The sequence below is a fragment of the Belonocnema kinseyi genome, chromosome 9 (genome assembly GCF_010883055.1).
Source record: "Belonocnema kinseyi isolate 2016_QV_RU_SX_M_011 chromosome 9, B_treatae_v1, whole genome shotgun sequence".
Taxonomy (NCBI): Eukaryota; Metazoa; Arthropoda; class Insecta; order Hymenoptera; family Cynipidae; genus Belonocnema; species Belonocnema kinseyi.
Window position 1 is genome coordinate 80,099,446 of NC_046665.1, and position 16,966 is coordinate 80,116,411.

Here is a 16,966-nt window from a genome sequence, read left to right on the forward strand (position 1 = left end):
CTATAATCATTTCTACGTCTACTTATTTCCTCATTGCTAAGACCTGCGATGTTCAAAGTTCTCTTGTACGCTTCTCTTTTTGCTTTTTGGGCAGCCTGAATCATTCTGGCAAAATACTTATGCCGCAGATTAGTTTTCGTTTTCGGAATATTTTTCAGCTTGAATTTCCAAGAACTCCAAAGATTTACAGAAATTAAGGTTCACTCATAAAAGGTTAATAATTCATCTCCAGCAGTGTATGCCGTAAATTAAAATTAAAGGATGAGCTTACTGACACATGGATTTTGAGAAAAAAATAGATTTTTGCAGAATTCGAAAAAAATCGAAGCTTTTTAAGAATTTTGAAAGGCATCAAGAAAAAAAAATATTTTAAAGATTCCTGGGAAAGTTTTCAATGATTGTTAATTTTTTTAAACTAATTTATAATGATTGAAAAATGTTTTTAAAAATGTGAAAAAAATCTGCAAATTACGGGCTATTTTTTTAATTTTGAAAGATCAGCAAATTTCGTTTTATATTACAATTGTCAAGAATTAACTTCTGCAAGTTATTATAAACAAACAAAAATGAAATTCTCCAGGGAAAAAATACACAGGTTCGATTTTCTACCAGCTGAAATCTTTAACCTATGAAAATAATGTACTTTTTTAAACCCTTTCCGGCATACATTTTTCAGGAAAACGAGTTTTCATTAAAATTGGTACGTAGGGGTTTTTGGGGTCGCTGATTACGAATCTGAACTCAGATTTTGAAAATTCAAAATGGCGGGTCCAATATGGCTGCGAAGGTTTGGCATATTTTTTTATTTTTTCTGAAAATTGGTATACGGAGATTTGGGGATCACTGATCTCGAATCTGAACTCAGATTTAGAACATTCAAAATGGTGGATCCAATATGGCGATTTAAATTTGGAATATTTTTGGATTTTTTTAAAGAATTGGTATACAGGGGTTTTTTGGAGTCGCTAATCACAAATACGAACTCAGATTTTGAAAATTCAAAATCGCGGATCCAATATGGCGGGCAAAATTTGGATTTTTTTTTAAATTGGTGTTCAGGGGTTTTCGGTATCTCTGATCACGAATATGAACATAGATTTTAAACATTCAAAATGACGGGCCAAAATTCAAAATATTTCTAAATTGTTTTTTGAAAGTTGGCACAGGCAGGAGGTCGCTGATCTTGAATCTGTATTCAGAATGAAAAATATTTAGAATATTGAGGTTTGAGAAAACATACACCTACTCACCTAAAACATGGATTAGTACCAATTTTCTGAATTTTCAAAATCTAAATTCAGATTCGTGATCAGTTACTCCAAAAACCCTTGTACACTAATTTTTTTTTAAATCCAGAAATCTTTATTATTTTTACCGCCATATTGGATCCGTCATTTTGGATTTTCAAAGTCTGATTTCAGATTCGTGATCCGCGACCCCGAAAACCTGTGCATACCAATTTTCAGAAAAAAATCCAAAAATATTCCAAGTTTTGGGCGCCATCTTGGATCCACCATTTTAGACTTACAAAATCTGTGTTCATATTCGTGATCACTGATCCCAGAAACCCCTCTTTACCAATTTTCAGATAAAATCCAAAAATATTCCCAATGTCGGCAGCCATATTGAGTCCGCCATTTTGAATTTTCAAAATCTGAGTCCATATTCGTATTCAGCGACCCCAAAAACCCTTAAGTACCCATTTTCATAAGGATATAATGCACAGTTTTTTCAATAATGAATTTTTTCAGAAAAAAAGGATTTTTTCATCTTTGTTTATAAGTATTAACAAATTATTTTAAAAATTTATACCCTTCGCAGCAAAATTTCAATTTTCTATCATCTTGCAAGCATGAAATTAAAAAAAAATCTGTGTAAAATCCAATAAAAACTACTCTGAAATCGCAAAAAATTATATGAAAAAAAGGTGGGAATACGGTATTCCCACCATGCCGTAGAGGGTTAAGCAACGTACCTGTTGTAAATGAAAAATTATATTCTTTATTAAAATTCTCTTTCTGAACGTGCAACGTCTTTTGGGTAAGAAAAGTTGTGTAGGAAGGATGAGTACCTTTTCAGAGTTGAAATATTCTCAGAGTGTAATTATTCCAACTGCTTCTTTGTAGAGCCACTTCCTCTCTTCTGAATTTGTCTCTACTTGCGTTTCGGTGAAACCATCTACACTGAGCATAATCACAGCACTCTTTACTTAAGCTTGTCCACCGCGAAATACCTCTCTGTCTCTAGGAAACACTAAACCTGGAAAATACGATGATAAAATACCCTATCCGGTATGGTGTTTTTCTTGCAACAAAAATTTATCAACTTTATAGGCACCAGTAAAGTAAATTGGATTTTACAAAGAATTATTTTTTAAAAAGGCGGAACAATACAACATTTAGCTCTTTTACCTTTTAGATTAAATAGAACAGTTTTTTAGAAAATTTAAAAACTGTTTTTCTGATTATATTTTATTAAATATATATATAAATATTTTTTATTCGAAACTACAATGTTATGAGCACAAATGGCAGCTGAATACTGCACAAAACGATTTTGAAAATTTCGCGCTCAAAATCATGCACACGAACTCATGGGAAAAACAAGCAAAATGCCATCCCTCAACGTAAGTGAAAAAATAAAAAAAAAGATTTACCGAAAAATCGAAGAATAAATAAGGGCTGGCCTTAAAAAATTTGACAAATGGAAAACACAAAATCACTCATACACACCTCTTACATCCCCATTCTTGCAAAAGTACGATGGATACCCACACAATAGTTCAAATAAGGAATGTACTGTTCAAAATCGGTTGGAGCTTACAATAATCCTTAACTGAATTCGAAAATTTTTATGAACTGCTAATTTTTCACTTATCCTTATGTTATTTATTGTATAAATAAAAGAACTGGAAAAATAAGACTTTTTGAGAACATTATTTCTTATCGCCGAAGAAAAGACTTCAATACGTTCTGTGCATCAGAATAAATAGAGTTACTCTTAAAGAACATAGACAATTAGTTTAGAGTTGAAGCTAATTGTCATAAACAAATGATATAAATAAATTATTGGATGAGTTTAACGACCAAAAAAGTTCGTTAACAGAAAGCGCTCAAGTACCTTATAGAAATAACACTATTGAAAAAAGTTACCAAATATTAACAATTACTATTGTCTTAAACATTTTAATAAACGAATATTAAATTTGTGCATCTTTTTCGTAGGTATATATTGTTTTCCTCAGCAAAACTATTCTAAATATGCTTTGAATTGAATAATAATCACAAATTTATAAATAACACAACATTTTTATATTTAATTATACGAATGATAAACAAATTCCAAAATAAGCCATTTTCTTATAACTTTTCACTATTATTCTTATTAAATAATTATTAAATACATATTAATTTGAAGTTGAAGATTTTTTTGAATATTTCAGCATAATAACAATAAATGATATGTTATAGAGTGATTAATAATCCCAGAGCATTTAAAGCATCAAATTATTTAAGAATTTAAGAATCAGTATGCAGTAAATTTAATGATAAATTAATTCAAATTTTAAAAGGCTGTTCTTTTTATAAATGAATAGCGACAGTTTATAGTTTTTAAATTTTCTTATAGTTTTTTTATTGAAAATAAAAAAGGTTTAGTGTTTATAGTCTTCGGTGATTATCAATTACTTTAAATCATGTTTCGAATTTCTTTTATGAAAAGAATAGTGTTTATCTATTCAGTAAATGCAAAAATGAATATACATTTAATCATTTTTAATAAAAATAAATATTAAGGGACAGCTATATATTTTCATAAGGGAATATTACTACTTCTTTATCTGGAATAATGTTCAGTAGAATTTTGTTTCTATGTGAAAGTGAATTATTTTGGATCCCCCCATAATTTTCACTATTAACAATCAGAGATATTTAATATTCATAATTGTATGAGATTTGGAACTGGTTAGATGAAAAAACAATGTATACCTACAGAAATATACAAAAATGTACTGTTTGTTTATTAAAATGTTTATAACAATTTTTATTGTTATTATTGGAAAATCAGTTGTTACAGGTATTATTTCTATAAGGTACTTGAGCACTTTTCGTGAGAAAGCTTTTTTCCCATTCAGCTCCAAGTATTTGTTCATATTATTTGTTATAACATAGCTTGAATTCTAAACTAATTATTTATGCCCCTTTAGTGCACCTGCACTGATTCTCATACACATAAAATTTATATATTTATTTTCCTCGGCGATAAAAAATAATATTCTCAGAAAGTCTAATTTTTAAGTTAAATTATTTATACAATACATGAAATAAGGAAAAATTTAAATCAAATTATGGCCTTTATAGTTTATTTAATAATAAGCATCTCCAAAAGAAAGTCATCGAACTTCGTTAAGAACTATAAGCTTTATCCGATTTTGAATAGTAAATTCCTAATTTAAGAAAACATATGATTAAATATAGATATTAAGATATTTTTTGCTAAATTCAACTACATCTCTGTAATTAATTTCTTTTCCGTATCTGTGTGTAACATTTTCAACTGTTCTTTTTCACTCAAAAATAAGTTTATCTCTTTCATGGGCTGAAAATTTATTTATTTAAATCAGGAAGTTCAACTGAAATAAAAGCTTCTCCTAAAATTCATCTCAACTACAAATACTCGCTGTTTGCCAGAGTATTCTTTCAAATAGGAAAATGTTGAGTTGAAGGTCTAAATCTAAAAGCATGGAAGAAAAGGGTTTCTGAGAGAATTCTGAGCGTAGCGAAAATCCTTTAACGTATACATTTCACTGGCTAATACCACTGACTAGAGGTACTTCAACATTGGTGAAACCACATACACGTCCATTAGCTATATTGGGAAAAATTTTCCGCATAAATTATTCATTCTAATTTATATATTTTTTTCTTCTTGTAATTAATTGTAAGATATTTTTTCAAATATTATAGAAAATTATTATTTTGATTCAGCTCAACAAAATAATATTTGTTTTTAATTATATTTTCAGATACGGTGGGCCAGATTCGAATCAAGTGACAGAAAAATTCAACATCGATTGGGGAACATATTTAGTGACAAATAAAAGCATCATTTATGCAGCCATAGACGGAAGAGGTTCCGGAGTGAAAGGAAACAAAATGCTTTTTTCAGGATATCGGCATTTGGGAACGGTGGAAATCGAAGACCAAATAGGCGTGACAAAGTAAGTTCCACTTTTATTAAGTAAAAACCCATTTAAAAAGAGTTAAGCTAAATATTTGTAAAAGTTTTAAAGAACATCCTGATATTTGCGCTACTATCAAGAATTTAACAAAATTTAAGTTGTTAATTTTGACTTAGAACATTTTGATAACAACGGCAAAATTGTGCTACGAGTTCGACTTCAAAACCTGGAAAAAGAATTTTAAAATGCAGTTTTAAAGGTTACAAAAATTAGAATATTTTAAAATCGAAGATTGTTTTATAAAAAACAGGGTGGCCGCCGGACCGGGAAACTGGGAATTTTACGAATTTTCAGAAGAAAAATCTGCCCAAGGTCGATTTTAATAGTTTTTAAAATAATTGAAGTGCAGTTTTGTTGAGGTAAACAATTACAAATTAAAAGCATTTTAATTTGAAATTTTTTATAAAAAAACAATTCTATTTTATCAACTGCAAATATAAATAAATAAATTATTTTTAAAATAGATCTGTACTCTTAAGTATAGAAATCTGAAAAATAATTTATTTTACCAAACAATTCTAGATCCGTTCAAAATTTGAGAATTTCCGGATTGTAACTGTCTCAATCCAAAAGTCTTGAAAAGAATTGAAATTAATATATCATTTATTGGGATAATTTTATTTTTAAATAAAAATTTTCATGATTCATTAATAATATATTTTTAATTTAGAGTTTCAGGAATTCCTTTATATTATTTTTTTATATTAAATTTAATAAATAAATTTATTAATATATTATTTCTATTAATTTTTCAGCTATTAAAAAATGTAAATGTGCGTTTTACTATTTTCAACTTAAAGGTTTTTATTAAATTTAAAATATTGTGAGTCTAAATTATTTAATTTTTATCCCATTTAATTTGAAATTTCTTAATGTAGAAAAAGAATGAGTAATATTTCGTAATATTTCACTGTTCATTTAAGACGAGTAAATTTAACCAAATATTTAAAAGAAAAAAATTTGAAACTAAATTGTTTTACATAGAAAGATTTGAACCTTTAGATTTTCGTAGAACTTTTAATCTTTTAGCGTTATAATTTTAATTGTTCTATTTAAAAATTGTTTAAATTATAAGTGAAAATTTCACTTATAATTCAAAATTAATTGAGAACTTGAAATAATTTCAAGTAACTTAAACAAAGTGTTTTAACTTTTTTTTCAGAACTTCTAAATATATTTTTAAATTAATCGAAATTTTCTTCAAATTTTTGAAAATCCAGCAAATTAACTAAAATCCTTAAAATCTTCCATGTTCTTCTTTGATCATTTTTTAAATCTCTTAAAATCTTCTTAAACTTTCTGTTATAATAATTATCCAAAGTGAAAAATCATTTTCAATTTTCCTAAGAATCTTAATAAAATTTTTATTTTTTTTTTGTAGTATTTTACAATTCTTAAAAAAATTCCAAATTTTTGTTTGAAATTTGCAAAAATCAAAATTTTATTTTACTCTAATATTTCTACAAATAATAAATGTTCTATTGTTATTTATATATTCAAATTCAATTTCTTTTTAATTTGCAAGATTTTATAAAAGTTATAGAAAAAATTCAATTCATTTTGAAATATATTTCAAAGTTCTGACAAAAAATTCAAAAATCATTTTGAATTTGGATTTGAAGGATGCCTAGACTATTTAATATAAAAATAATTTAACTTCTAATTTAAGAACTGTTAAGTTGAAAACATTATTTTTCAATTTTTAATGTGTCTAGCTTAAAATTACTTAAAATAATATAATTTTGAAAATTTTTTATGTTCAGTGCTTGATTCTTTAATTTAGACTATGGAAAATGTTAACGTGGATTTATATTTTTGGAACTTAATCTGAATCTTTGAACTCTATAATTTATAAAAGCCTGTACAAAACTATCCGAGCATTTTTTTTCAAATAAAAAACAAAGCTGGTCTAAGGTAAAGATGATGGTTTGTTTCAACGTAAACTGCAAACGGCCGCATAAATTTTGCGTAAGATCACGATTTATAAACGATTTTGTGAAAAGTTGTACCAGGACGCATGTACCAGGACCACTGTCTTTGTGAAGTAAAAACTACATGTTATTACTGATTGACTATTTTCATTGTTTTTTATGTTGGAATAAAAAACATTTATGTTCCTGAAGTTCTAAAGGTTCAAGTGAACGAAATATTTTTTCCCAATTCTATTTTATCCATCAATGTTGTTCCAACTACAATAAAAAAATGCATTATGATTTTGTTTTAGTAAAAGTATTATTTCTAATATAAATTAACAATTTATAGTTTACAAAGTCATCAGTAAATAAAAATCGTTCATTTGAACGTTCCGAACTTCAAGCACATGAAACATTTGAAAATTACCGTTCCTACTTTGAGGATCCAACAGTTCGAATCACGTACATTTTAGACACATAATAATACAAACTATTTAGAATAATTATTAGTCTACATAATATCAGTCACATTTTTTTTAAAGGAACATTAATTGCCTTTAAACCTTACCTTAAATTACTTCTCAAACATATTTATGGGGAACCTTAATTTATAAAATATTCTATCCCCTTTCGTTAACAAGTTGGGGCTAGGTAACTACTCTACAATTTCTTCCTTAGATACGTCGGACACATCCTTGTGATCCAACCTAATAATTTGTTTAGAAGTTACATAACTATGCGTAGATTCTTTTTCATTTTCACATTCAAAATCTGTGAAAACATCTTCGACCTTGAGTTTGTTCTCTTGATATGTCAAGCCTCCTATTTTGAAATGTTCGCACGTATCAGAATCGCAGAAACAGCTCAAACTGCTCATTGTTAGTATTGTTAAACGAACTTTTCCACTCATTTGATGAACTTTAAGGGTGCCATTTAAAATCTTTGTGTTAAATACTTCTCATTGTCTTAATAGCTTTATAGTCAATAGTGCTTATAATAATTCCAGGACACTTTTCCTGAATCGCTCTAAGAGTTTTTCTATACGTTATTTATCGACGTAAACTAATGTAGCAACATTTTTTTATATTTGGAAGTTGTTTTGGTAGCTTTGTAGCCAAGATATGAAACATGAGTTTGTTGCGACATTGGGCTACGGGTCCAGTGCTTGAAAAGTGAAGGCACGTGATATCGGGGACAAAGCTTTCAAAATGGGGAGCAAATGTGCCAAAATAGCAGTTATGAAATGAGATGTGTTTAAGAATGCTGTGCTATACGACTTAGTCACATTTTCTAAGTAGACTATAACAGTGTGAAGACTAATTTATACGAGATAACCTCCAAAATGAACGGGTTGAATTTCTTGAGATGTATTCGGCGGCATAATTTTGAGAAAAATCCATGTGTATTAAAGCATCATCATTAGGAATGTTTTTCTTTAGAGTATTTATTACATTAAACTGATGGACAATGTTTCTTTCGCGGAACAAAAATGTATCTAAATCCTCATTCAGTTTTCATATGAGTTGACGTGGCTGGATGATCAACGTCTTTTTCAGATATTTTGTTAATTGAAGTGGTATTTTAGCTTTGGGGTCTATGAACTGTTGTTTTTGAGCCATTCAATTTTGGAAATGCAAGGGTTCGTTGTCAAATTTTTTGTTAACAGAAGTTTGTTGATACACTTTTGACACTGTCTGGATAAGCAGTGTTCACTGTAGCGATCACAGCACATCTCAATCAACAGTTTCTGATAGCTATTGATGGCTATTCTCTCTTTCATTGTAAGATTGACTTCCTTGTTAATTGTTTTTTATTTGTCGGATGCATTGTTGACCATCAGGTCCCTTGGAAATTATTATTTTTTCAGTCCCCTGGTAGTTCCATCAGTCCCCTGCCTCATTCTGTGACAGGAACTCACGCCAGGGGACTGAGAAATTCCACAAACGTCGAGGCTATCACAAATACTAATAAAGTATTATTAATTGACTTGCAGGAATAATTATCTGTTCACCTTTATTATATGAAATACCGAAAGCTGTTAATTTAATTTAGAAAAGAAAGTATAAATTTACTCGCCAGGGGACTGTCTTAACAGCCGGCTGAAGCACTTGTTTCAGCGTTAACGTCGAGAAATAACCTAACAGAATAGCATATGAACGCTATCTATTGTACACCAGGACAAACTTCAAGTTGGATGACTTTTTGTTGCACATAGATCGATTAAAATAATTTTCAAGTTGAACCAGGGGACTGACTGCAAAAACTGAGGGACAAAATTAAGCTCAAGTTTTTAAATATTTAATATTAAATTTTAAAAATATGTGCCACAGAAATTTATCTTCCATTATCACACCATTTATAAATTGTAAAATAAATGACATTTTTCTTTTAATTTATTGTGAAATATTTAGCTTTGATTGTGATTCTTAGCTTGTGACACGCCAGGGGACTGATTTTTAATGTATACTAAAAAGGAGATTGCACAATGTGTATTCTTAATTTTCACGTTTTACGCAGTGGTTTATTAAGAACCATTAATAACCTTCTATTTCTAATATCAGTTTACAAGAAAACGTTTTATATTATATGTTTTATTTGCCCGGGACAATGATTTTCCTAATAGTAGAGAAGTACCCTTTAACATTGTTTAATTTAAAAGTGTTAGTACCTTCCAGTTTATACGTGTAAGTTATTGAGTATTTGAATACATAATTTTTGAATTGAAAACTTTTAAACTTCAATTTTAAAAGTTTGGACATCAAAGGTTCCACTTTGAATGCTTTATTTTGTTGTTTATTATTTAATGCTTCATATGGAAAAATGTTTAGAATACAGTTTGATTTTTTAATTTCATTGGCCGTGAAAAACGTTTTCGAAGCGGGAAAAACCCGGGAAATTACCAGGAATTTTTTTCTTCGATTAAAACGGCCACCCCGTTTTCATAATTTAAAAAAAAATTAAGATTGTGCAGAGTTGTATTTTCTTCTTCTTCTATTGTATTTTATCATTTATTTCCACTTGTATTTTCCCAAATATGTTATATAGTATATTCATTTTCAAAGAATATATAAATTTTGAATTTTTTAAATATGCAAGTATATGAAATACTAAGAATTTAGCATTTAATTTATATTTAAATTAAACAAATATACTGCATCTGATCGGTTTCAAAATTTCAAACATTTTCCCAAATCATGTCGCAATATTTAATAATTAGTAAATGCCAACTGAAATTAAAATCCAAATCTTTTGAAGTATCAAAAGGATTTTTAATAGAAACAAGGTGAAACATAAGAATTATTTCAAATTCTTAATGTGCCCTAATTTATTAAAGCTTTGACTATAAAATGAAATTCACGTCAAACCTGAGTATATGTGTATTTAAAAAAATAGTTTTGATCGGGAAATTAATCAAAAAAATGAGAACCGATTGAAGCAGCATATTTGATTAAAGCGATTTAATTAAATTCCCTTTATTATTAAATTAATTCCACAGCAAATTGGTTCAGCACAGATGAATAAATTGCCGAATGTCCGTTTAATTGATTGACTGTTAAAACCCTTCAAAAGCATGAATTAAGCATTTATATTTTGACCAATTTATTCCAATTTCCAAAATTCCCTAAAACTTGCATGAGAATATTAAATATTTTTAGTTGAATACGTGCAGCAAAAAAAAAGACTTACATATTTTTTGATCTTCATATTCCACTGTAACCTTTTATAGAATTAACATATTATTGGCATGATTTTCTAAAATGCATTTAATGATTTACGAGCAATTAAAACACAATCAAAAATAGTATGTATACGTAAATGAATGTATTTTCTTATATTGATTATAAAATGGTAACAAAAATACCGGAAAATATTAATTTTCAAGGGCAAAGCTTTAACAAAACTACTTTCTAAATATAAAAATGCAGAAAAAGGCATTTTAGGGACCAGGGGGTGTAGCCTGATTAGCTAAAAAGGCCATATTTCAAAAAAGTATAGGGCTGAGTTTATTATAAAATTTAAAGAATTATCAATTTTGTGATTATATTTCACTAGTATGCTATTTATATAGAATAATGTAGAATATACTATCCTAGTAATGTCGAAACATATTTTTTTTTGTATTCGAGTGACTTTTTTAAACCTGCCGTATTCATTTTTTTCAATAATTTTTTTACTATTAAAAGGAGAGAATCTAATGAAATGGAAACATATTTTAAGCGTAGTAAAAGTCGTACTTTCTCGAAAAGGGAATTCCTCTTGCATCCTCCTACTTGAAAATAACAGATTGAGACCAAAGAACAGTAATCTGGTAATCTCGCGGTGCTGTAACTAACTTGTAACACCTAATCCCAAGACCGTATCCGTTAAATTAACTTCTTTTCCTTCCTGCGGATAAGGAACGTTAACAAGAAGAAGATTGGCTCCTAACTTTATCTAAATTTATCGTATGACCCTCTTTTCAGTAGTTTGTTTAAGAACTTCACTTTTCACCCTTATCTTTTTCGCCTATTTTCACTTTTTTCTTTTTCTTTTTTAACGAACTTGGGTAATTTAGTGTGACAGGTGTGAGAAGACTGTTAAACCTTTGACTCTTCCATTTATATACATCCTCTGGGCAGCTCTGCGATAAATCGATGGCTTGGGATTCGATAGAAAACCCCCGGAATTATGAGGAGCTGACAATGCTTCATTCTGAAATTAACACTTTAGTTTTCATTCAAAAAATCTTGCTTGTTCGGCAATTTGAAACTCTTTAGTATATTGCCTGTGGCAATGCCGATTAGTAATTGCAAGCATGCCAGAAGTTCCATTCGACCTTTAAACAGATTTTTAATTGTTTTTATTCAGTCACTGCAGGGCATTTTTGTATGTACCTACTCTCTTAAAATACTGAAGCAGGGGAATTATGCGTTTGAAGCATTTCCAATATTTCATTAAAGCATTAAAATTCAATATTTTTAGGTTCAACGCCTTACAAAATGAAATAAACTAAAATTTGAAGGCTTAAAAATTATACAACTTTCAAATGGCAATCATTAACATTTTCTTTTTTAAACTAAAACCCATTATAATTTTCAAATGCATAGCATTACAAATTGAATAATATTTTAATAAAAAATTTTCAAATTGTCTAATTCGAAAATTTAAACTGAAAACATTAACAATACAAAATTTGTAATTTAATCCTGTAAAATTAAAAGAATACTGTTTTTTAGAAATTATTACTTTGATGTAATCACACGTAATAACCAAGAATTGATCAGATTTTTTATGACAATTTTAATTCACTGTTCACTTTACTATTTACCCTTTCAACTTTTAACTTCACAAATGTTAACTGCGAAGCGTTAAAAATGCCAATATTGTTTAAAGAATTGAGGGTTTTATTTTTAAATATGTAGTTGAATGTTTAGCTATTTTAATTTAAAAACCAAACAATTTTGAACGCTTCTGTTAGGAATCATTTAATTTTGAACACTTCACATTTAGAATGTTGTGCTTTCTTGATATACACTTGCACATTAAAAATATTTATTTAAAAAGGTTTCAATTTTTAATGGTTTGATTTGTAACGTTGGCCATTCAAAGTTCTTCAAGTTCAAAAGCATTTAATTTTAAATTGACTAAGCATTCCTAACTCGGTTTCCAAATTTATTGATTTGAAGATGAATAATTGAAAATGAAGAGATTTAAAAATGAGCTTTTTAAAAGGAAAGCTTTTAAAATTAAATTATTTCAAATTCGAAGATGTTACAAATTGAAAAAGAGTAATCCAAAGCTTCAAAAGATGTGTTTAAATTTTACATGATCGAATTTAACTTTTAAAGAATTTCAAATGGAACACATCCAAATGTTTGAATAAAAGAAACACACCATTATTTTTTTTTAATATAAACGATATTTTTTAGGTTAAAACTTAGGCGTCCCAATAGAAGGAAATGCTCTTTTTTGGTTTAGAAATGTCTAGGGCCTTCAGTTTGTGTGCTATTGTTAATTTTTTATTCAACGTGCATTGCATTTTAAAGAGTCTAGCATGTTAATTAAAATAATTAGCACGTTAACAAATACAATTGTTGTAAACAATTCTTGTGACAAAATATTTTAATATGAGGTTTTTTTAACATTTTAATTTCCTTTAATCGCCGAAATTCCTACAAATATTTCTAAAAATAATGCATATTTCATAATACTTGGTGAATTACAACAATTTAAATATTCATTAAAAATTAAGGTATACAAATTCAAAATTTTGTCAGTTTAACGTAGAAGAAAATAGTTTTAGCGAATCTTATCATGCAGCTAATCAAGCTTTATTTATCTAAAACCAACTCTTTACAAAGTTACACTGCCAAACTTTTAATTTTTTTATCTTAGATTACAAACATTTAAATTGTTATATTTCATCAAATATTAGCAAATATATTTTTTCTAGGAATATCTGTAACCATTCCAGCGATTAAAGAAAATTAAAATTAGAAAAAAATCTAAAATTTAATTATTTTTACACAGGAATTGTTTATAATAATAGTTATTCTCAACTGTTTAACTACTTTTGCAACTGGAAGTAATTTTTACAATAATTTTCAACATCTTCAGTGCAAAAAATATTTTTTTTCTACCCGAAAGTCCCAAAATTTTGAATTTTTCAATATAAATTGTAATTGCTAAGTTTTATCCAATATTATCAAACCTGAGATCAAACCCATAGTATTTTTAGGAATATTTTTAGCAATCGGACGATTAAGGGAAATCTTAATCTAAAAATCCTTAAATTTAATTATGTCGCCACAAAAACTGTTTGTAACAATTGTTATTGTTAACTTTTGAATTATTTTTTGGGATAAAATGTCATTCTTACATTGATAGGAAGCATTTTTAGCCCATTTATTTATAAAATTTGTTTATAACCAATCAATCGACCAATAAGCAAATTATTTGTTTTTGTTGACAGTCCACATGCATGGATTCAAGATAATATGAAGTTTATCTAAACACTTATTGGAGTATAATAAAATGTTTATTAAGAAATCGCACTTTTTTGGTACATTAGGTGAAGATTTTGTAAATAGACAAATAAAGAAGACAAAACTTCCGACCTTGAAGATCTTCAGAATTTAATGTAGTTTATTTTATTTTTGAAATTAATTATCCAACCGAAATTGAAGGCTTTTCGACTTTTTTAAACGAAAAAAGTGAATTTTCTTTCACTGTGAGTCAGTTCAAAATATTCAAAATATATTCATTTAATTTAGGAAAATCAAGCAAATAAACACACAAATATAATTTATGTTAAGAAAAACAACATTCTAATGCTTGATCAAAAATTATTTTTTCTCAAGTATACTTTTATATTATTATTCTTGTATTGATAACGGTACGCATACTAAATTCTTAATAATTTAATGAATTTCAACCCCTCTGTGGTTGCTTAAAATGATTTCAAACAATAATTATGTTCTCTCCCCCCTATTGGTCACCTTCTGTTCCAGAATAAAATTCTAACTTGAAAAATTGATTTTCAAGACCGCGCTCAAGCAAACAGTCTGAATCGACGGGAAACAGAAAACCTAGATTTGCATAGTCCAAACGCGATTTTTGCTGAAAGGGTTGATTCAAGAACCGACCCTGAATGCCAACATCCTCCTTTCATGTTCAATATCCTGCGGCATCGGAATCGAGCGAATCGTCCTGTTCTCGTTGGCTTAACTCGTATTGGACCCTTACTCGCGTAGCGACTTGGTTTTCCAGCAAAGGAAGAGACGACGCGATGGAGAAACGGGCGGCTGTGTCTCTTGAAGTAATTTATTAGGTTCACAAATCGACAGGTCGACGAATTTGCCGGGCGAATCTCCAATTCTCGGCATAGTCTGGATCCACGATTCTGGACTGAGTTCAATCACCGCACAGCACCGCACCGGCCAGGGTCCGGGTAGTTTCGGGTAGTTTCGGGTAGTTCGAAGTAGCTTTTGGTGCAGGAGCAATGACTGGGCGTATCCGTTGCTGGGTGTTTTGCTGGCGCGTCGTGTCCACTGTGTAAAAAGCCAGTCGCGAAATTGGAACCCAGCCAAGCGATTGCGGAATCGCGAGTCGGCTTCACCTTTGCCCCGTTCAATGTCGCCTTCCCTTTCGCACCCTTGCACTTTAATACACTCCGGTCAAAGATTAATTCAATCCAGAAGATTTTTTCTAATCAGACAGATATTATCTTGAATAACTGGCGAGAATGTTTTAGTTTTCTCACAGGGAAGGGGGGTGGCTTTCGAAGCTGAATTGAAAAACAATTATTTCAAAGTAATCGATACTAAACTGCAAATTAAAAAGTCAAAGGGGTATATTTAAAACATTTAAAATTCATCAATTTAAAGTAAACTAGACTCTTTGTTGATTGTAAGGACTTCGAAATTGGGCATTAGCTCACAGTGAAATAATAGAAATGGTAAAAAATATCAAATTAGAGACCTTTGAATATTCTTTAATTTTACACCTGAACAATTGAACAATTGTAAATTATATGCCGTGTCACTTCAGAAATTGAAGCCGTTTATCACAAAGAGGCCTCAGTGATATATTAGTAATGTCTGTAATTAATCTTAAATCTGATTACAATTTATGATGATTATCGAATAGGGATCAAACTAGGTTTTTAAATATCCCTTGACATCAGAGGTTAAAATCTAAAGTACAATCAAAACTGCGTCAATCTAAGCAAAAATAAACTCCCTCCACTCACTTCCCATTTTATCCCTACCATTTCTTACCCTCTTCATTGCCTCTCCTTGTTCATACCCTCACCTACTCCCCTTCTTTGGCTTCCTTTACTTCCCCTCCAATAATTCCTCTCCTCTAACTTTGCCTAATATCCCTTCTCTTACTTCACCTACTATCCTTTCCCTCATTTCCTTAGTTTACGAATTTTTATTGGCTTGGGTTGGTGCAATTATCAAATCACAATTTTATTTGCAAGAGAATTTAATACAGAATAAAAACAACACTCATCTCGCGAAGATTATAAATTATTGAGGAGGTTGATTATTAAGGTTAGGGAAGAATAATGTTTACTTTGAAACACGTATAATACGAAGGGGAAACGTGTCTCAACTCTTCCTAGAAGATCTCTAACTTCCCATACGGTCCCTCCCCTATTTTTCCTACCCCCCCCCCCCCCCCCCCCCGAAAAAGTGTGACGTGCGAACAATCGACCGAAGCTACAAGGGTTTCTGCCCGGGGCTACGAAACCCTAAAAACGGAAATGATTTCATCGAGGTGAAAGGAGAATTTAATAAAATTGAAAAATAAAGTAAGTAACAAGACCGTAAGTAAACAAAAGTACAGACTAAATAATAAACTGTTATCCCATTGTCAAAAACGGGTTTAAGTATTACAAAACAAAACTTTATTTTTATTAAATTATCTTCCTTTCATATACACGATATCATTTTCATTTTTTTGTTTATATTGGCGCAACCTCCATTATATTTCATATTTTAACCTCAGATATCAGCGGGCATTTCAAAAATTGATTTGATCCCTATTCGATAATCATCATACTCTCCAAAAAATTCAATGAATGTCACTAGTGAAAGAGATTAAAATAAAGTAAAAAATTTTCGGTACCGTTCTAAAGTGAAAGTTCTGAAGACAAAAAGGATTCAGGAAAATTGAAATATTATACATAAATAAAATCAACTAAAAAATTGTATTTAATTTTTCAAAAATTCAAGTATTATATGCATCATGGAAAATAAAATCTCTTTTCCTCTGTACGGAATGTTTTAGTCAATTTTGATTAAAAATATTTTTTTAAAATGATGTA

The 16,966-nt window shown here is 29.2% G+C and overlaps 1 protein-coding gene across 6 annotated transcripts in view; it reads left to right on the plus strand.

The window, feature by feature from the left end:
• Nucleotides 1–16,966, plus strand: part of LOC117179413 (venom dipeptidyl peptidase 4) — a 794,327-nt gene that overhangs the window by 766,382 nt on the left and 10,979 nt on the right. For all 6 annotated transcript variants that reach the window (XM_033371173.1, XM_033371175.1, XM_033371177.1 and 3 more), the window contains exon 13: nucleotides 5,024–5,218. In XM_033371173.1, the coding sequence (XP_033227064.1) occupies nucleotides 5,024–5,218 (195 nt within the window). The remainder of the gene's footprint in view (nucleotides 1–5,023; nucleotides 5,219–16,966) is intronic.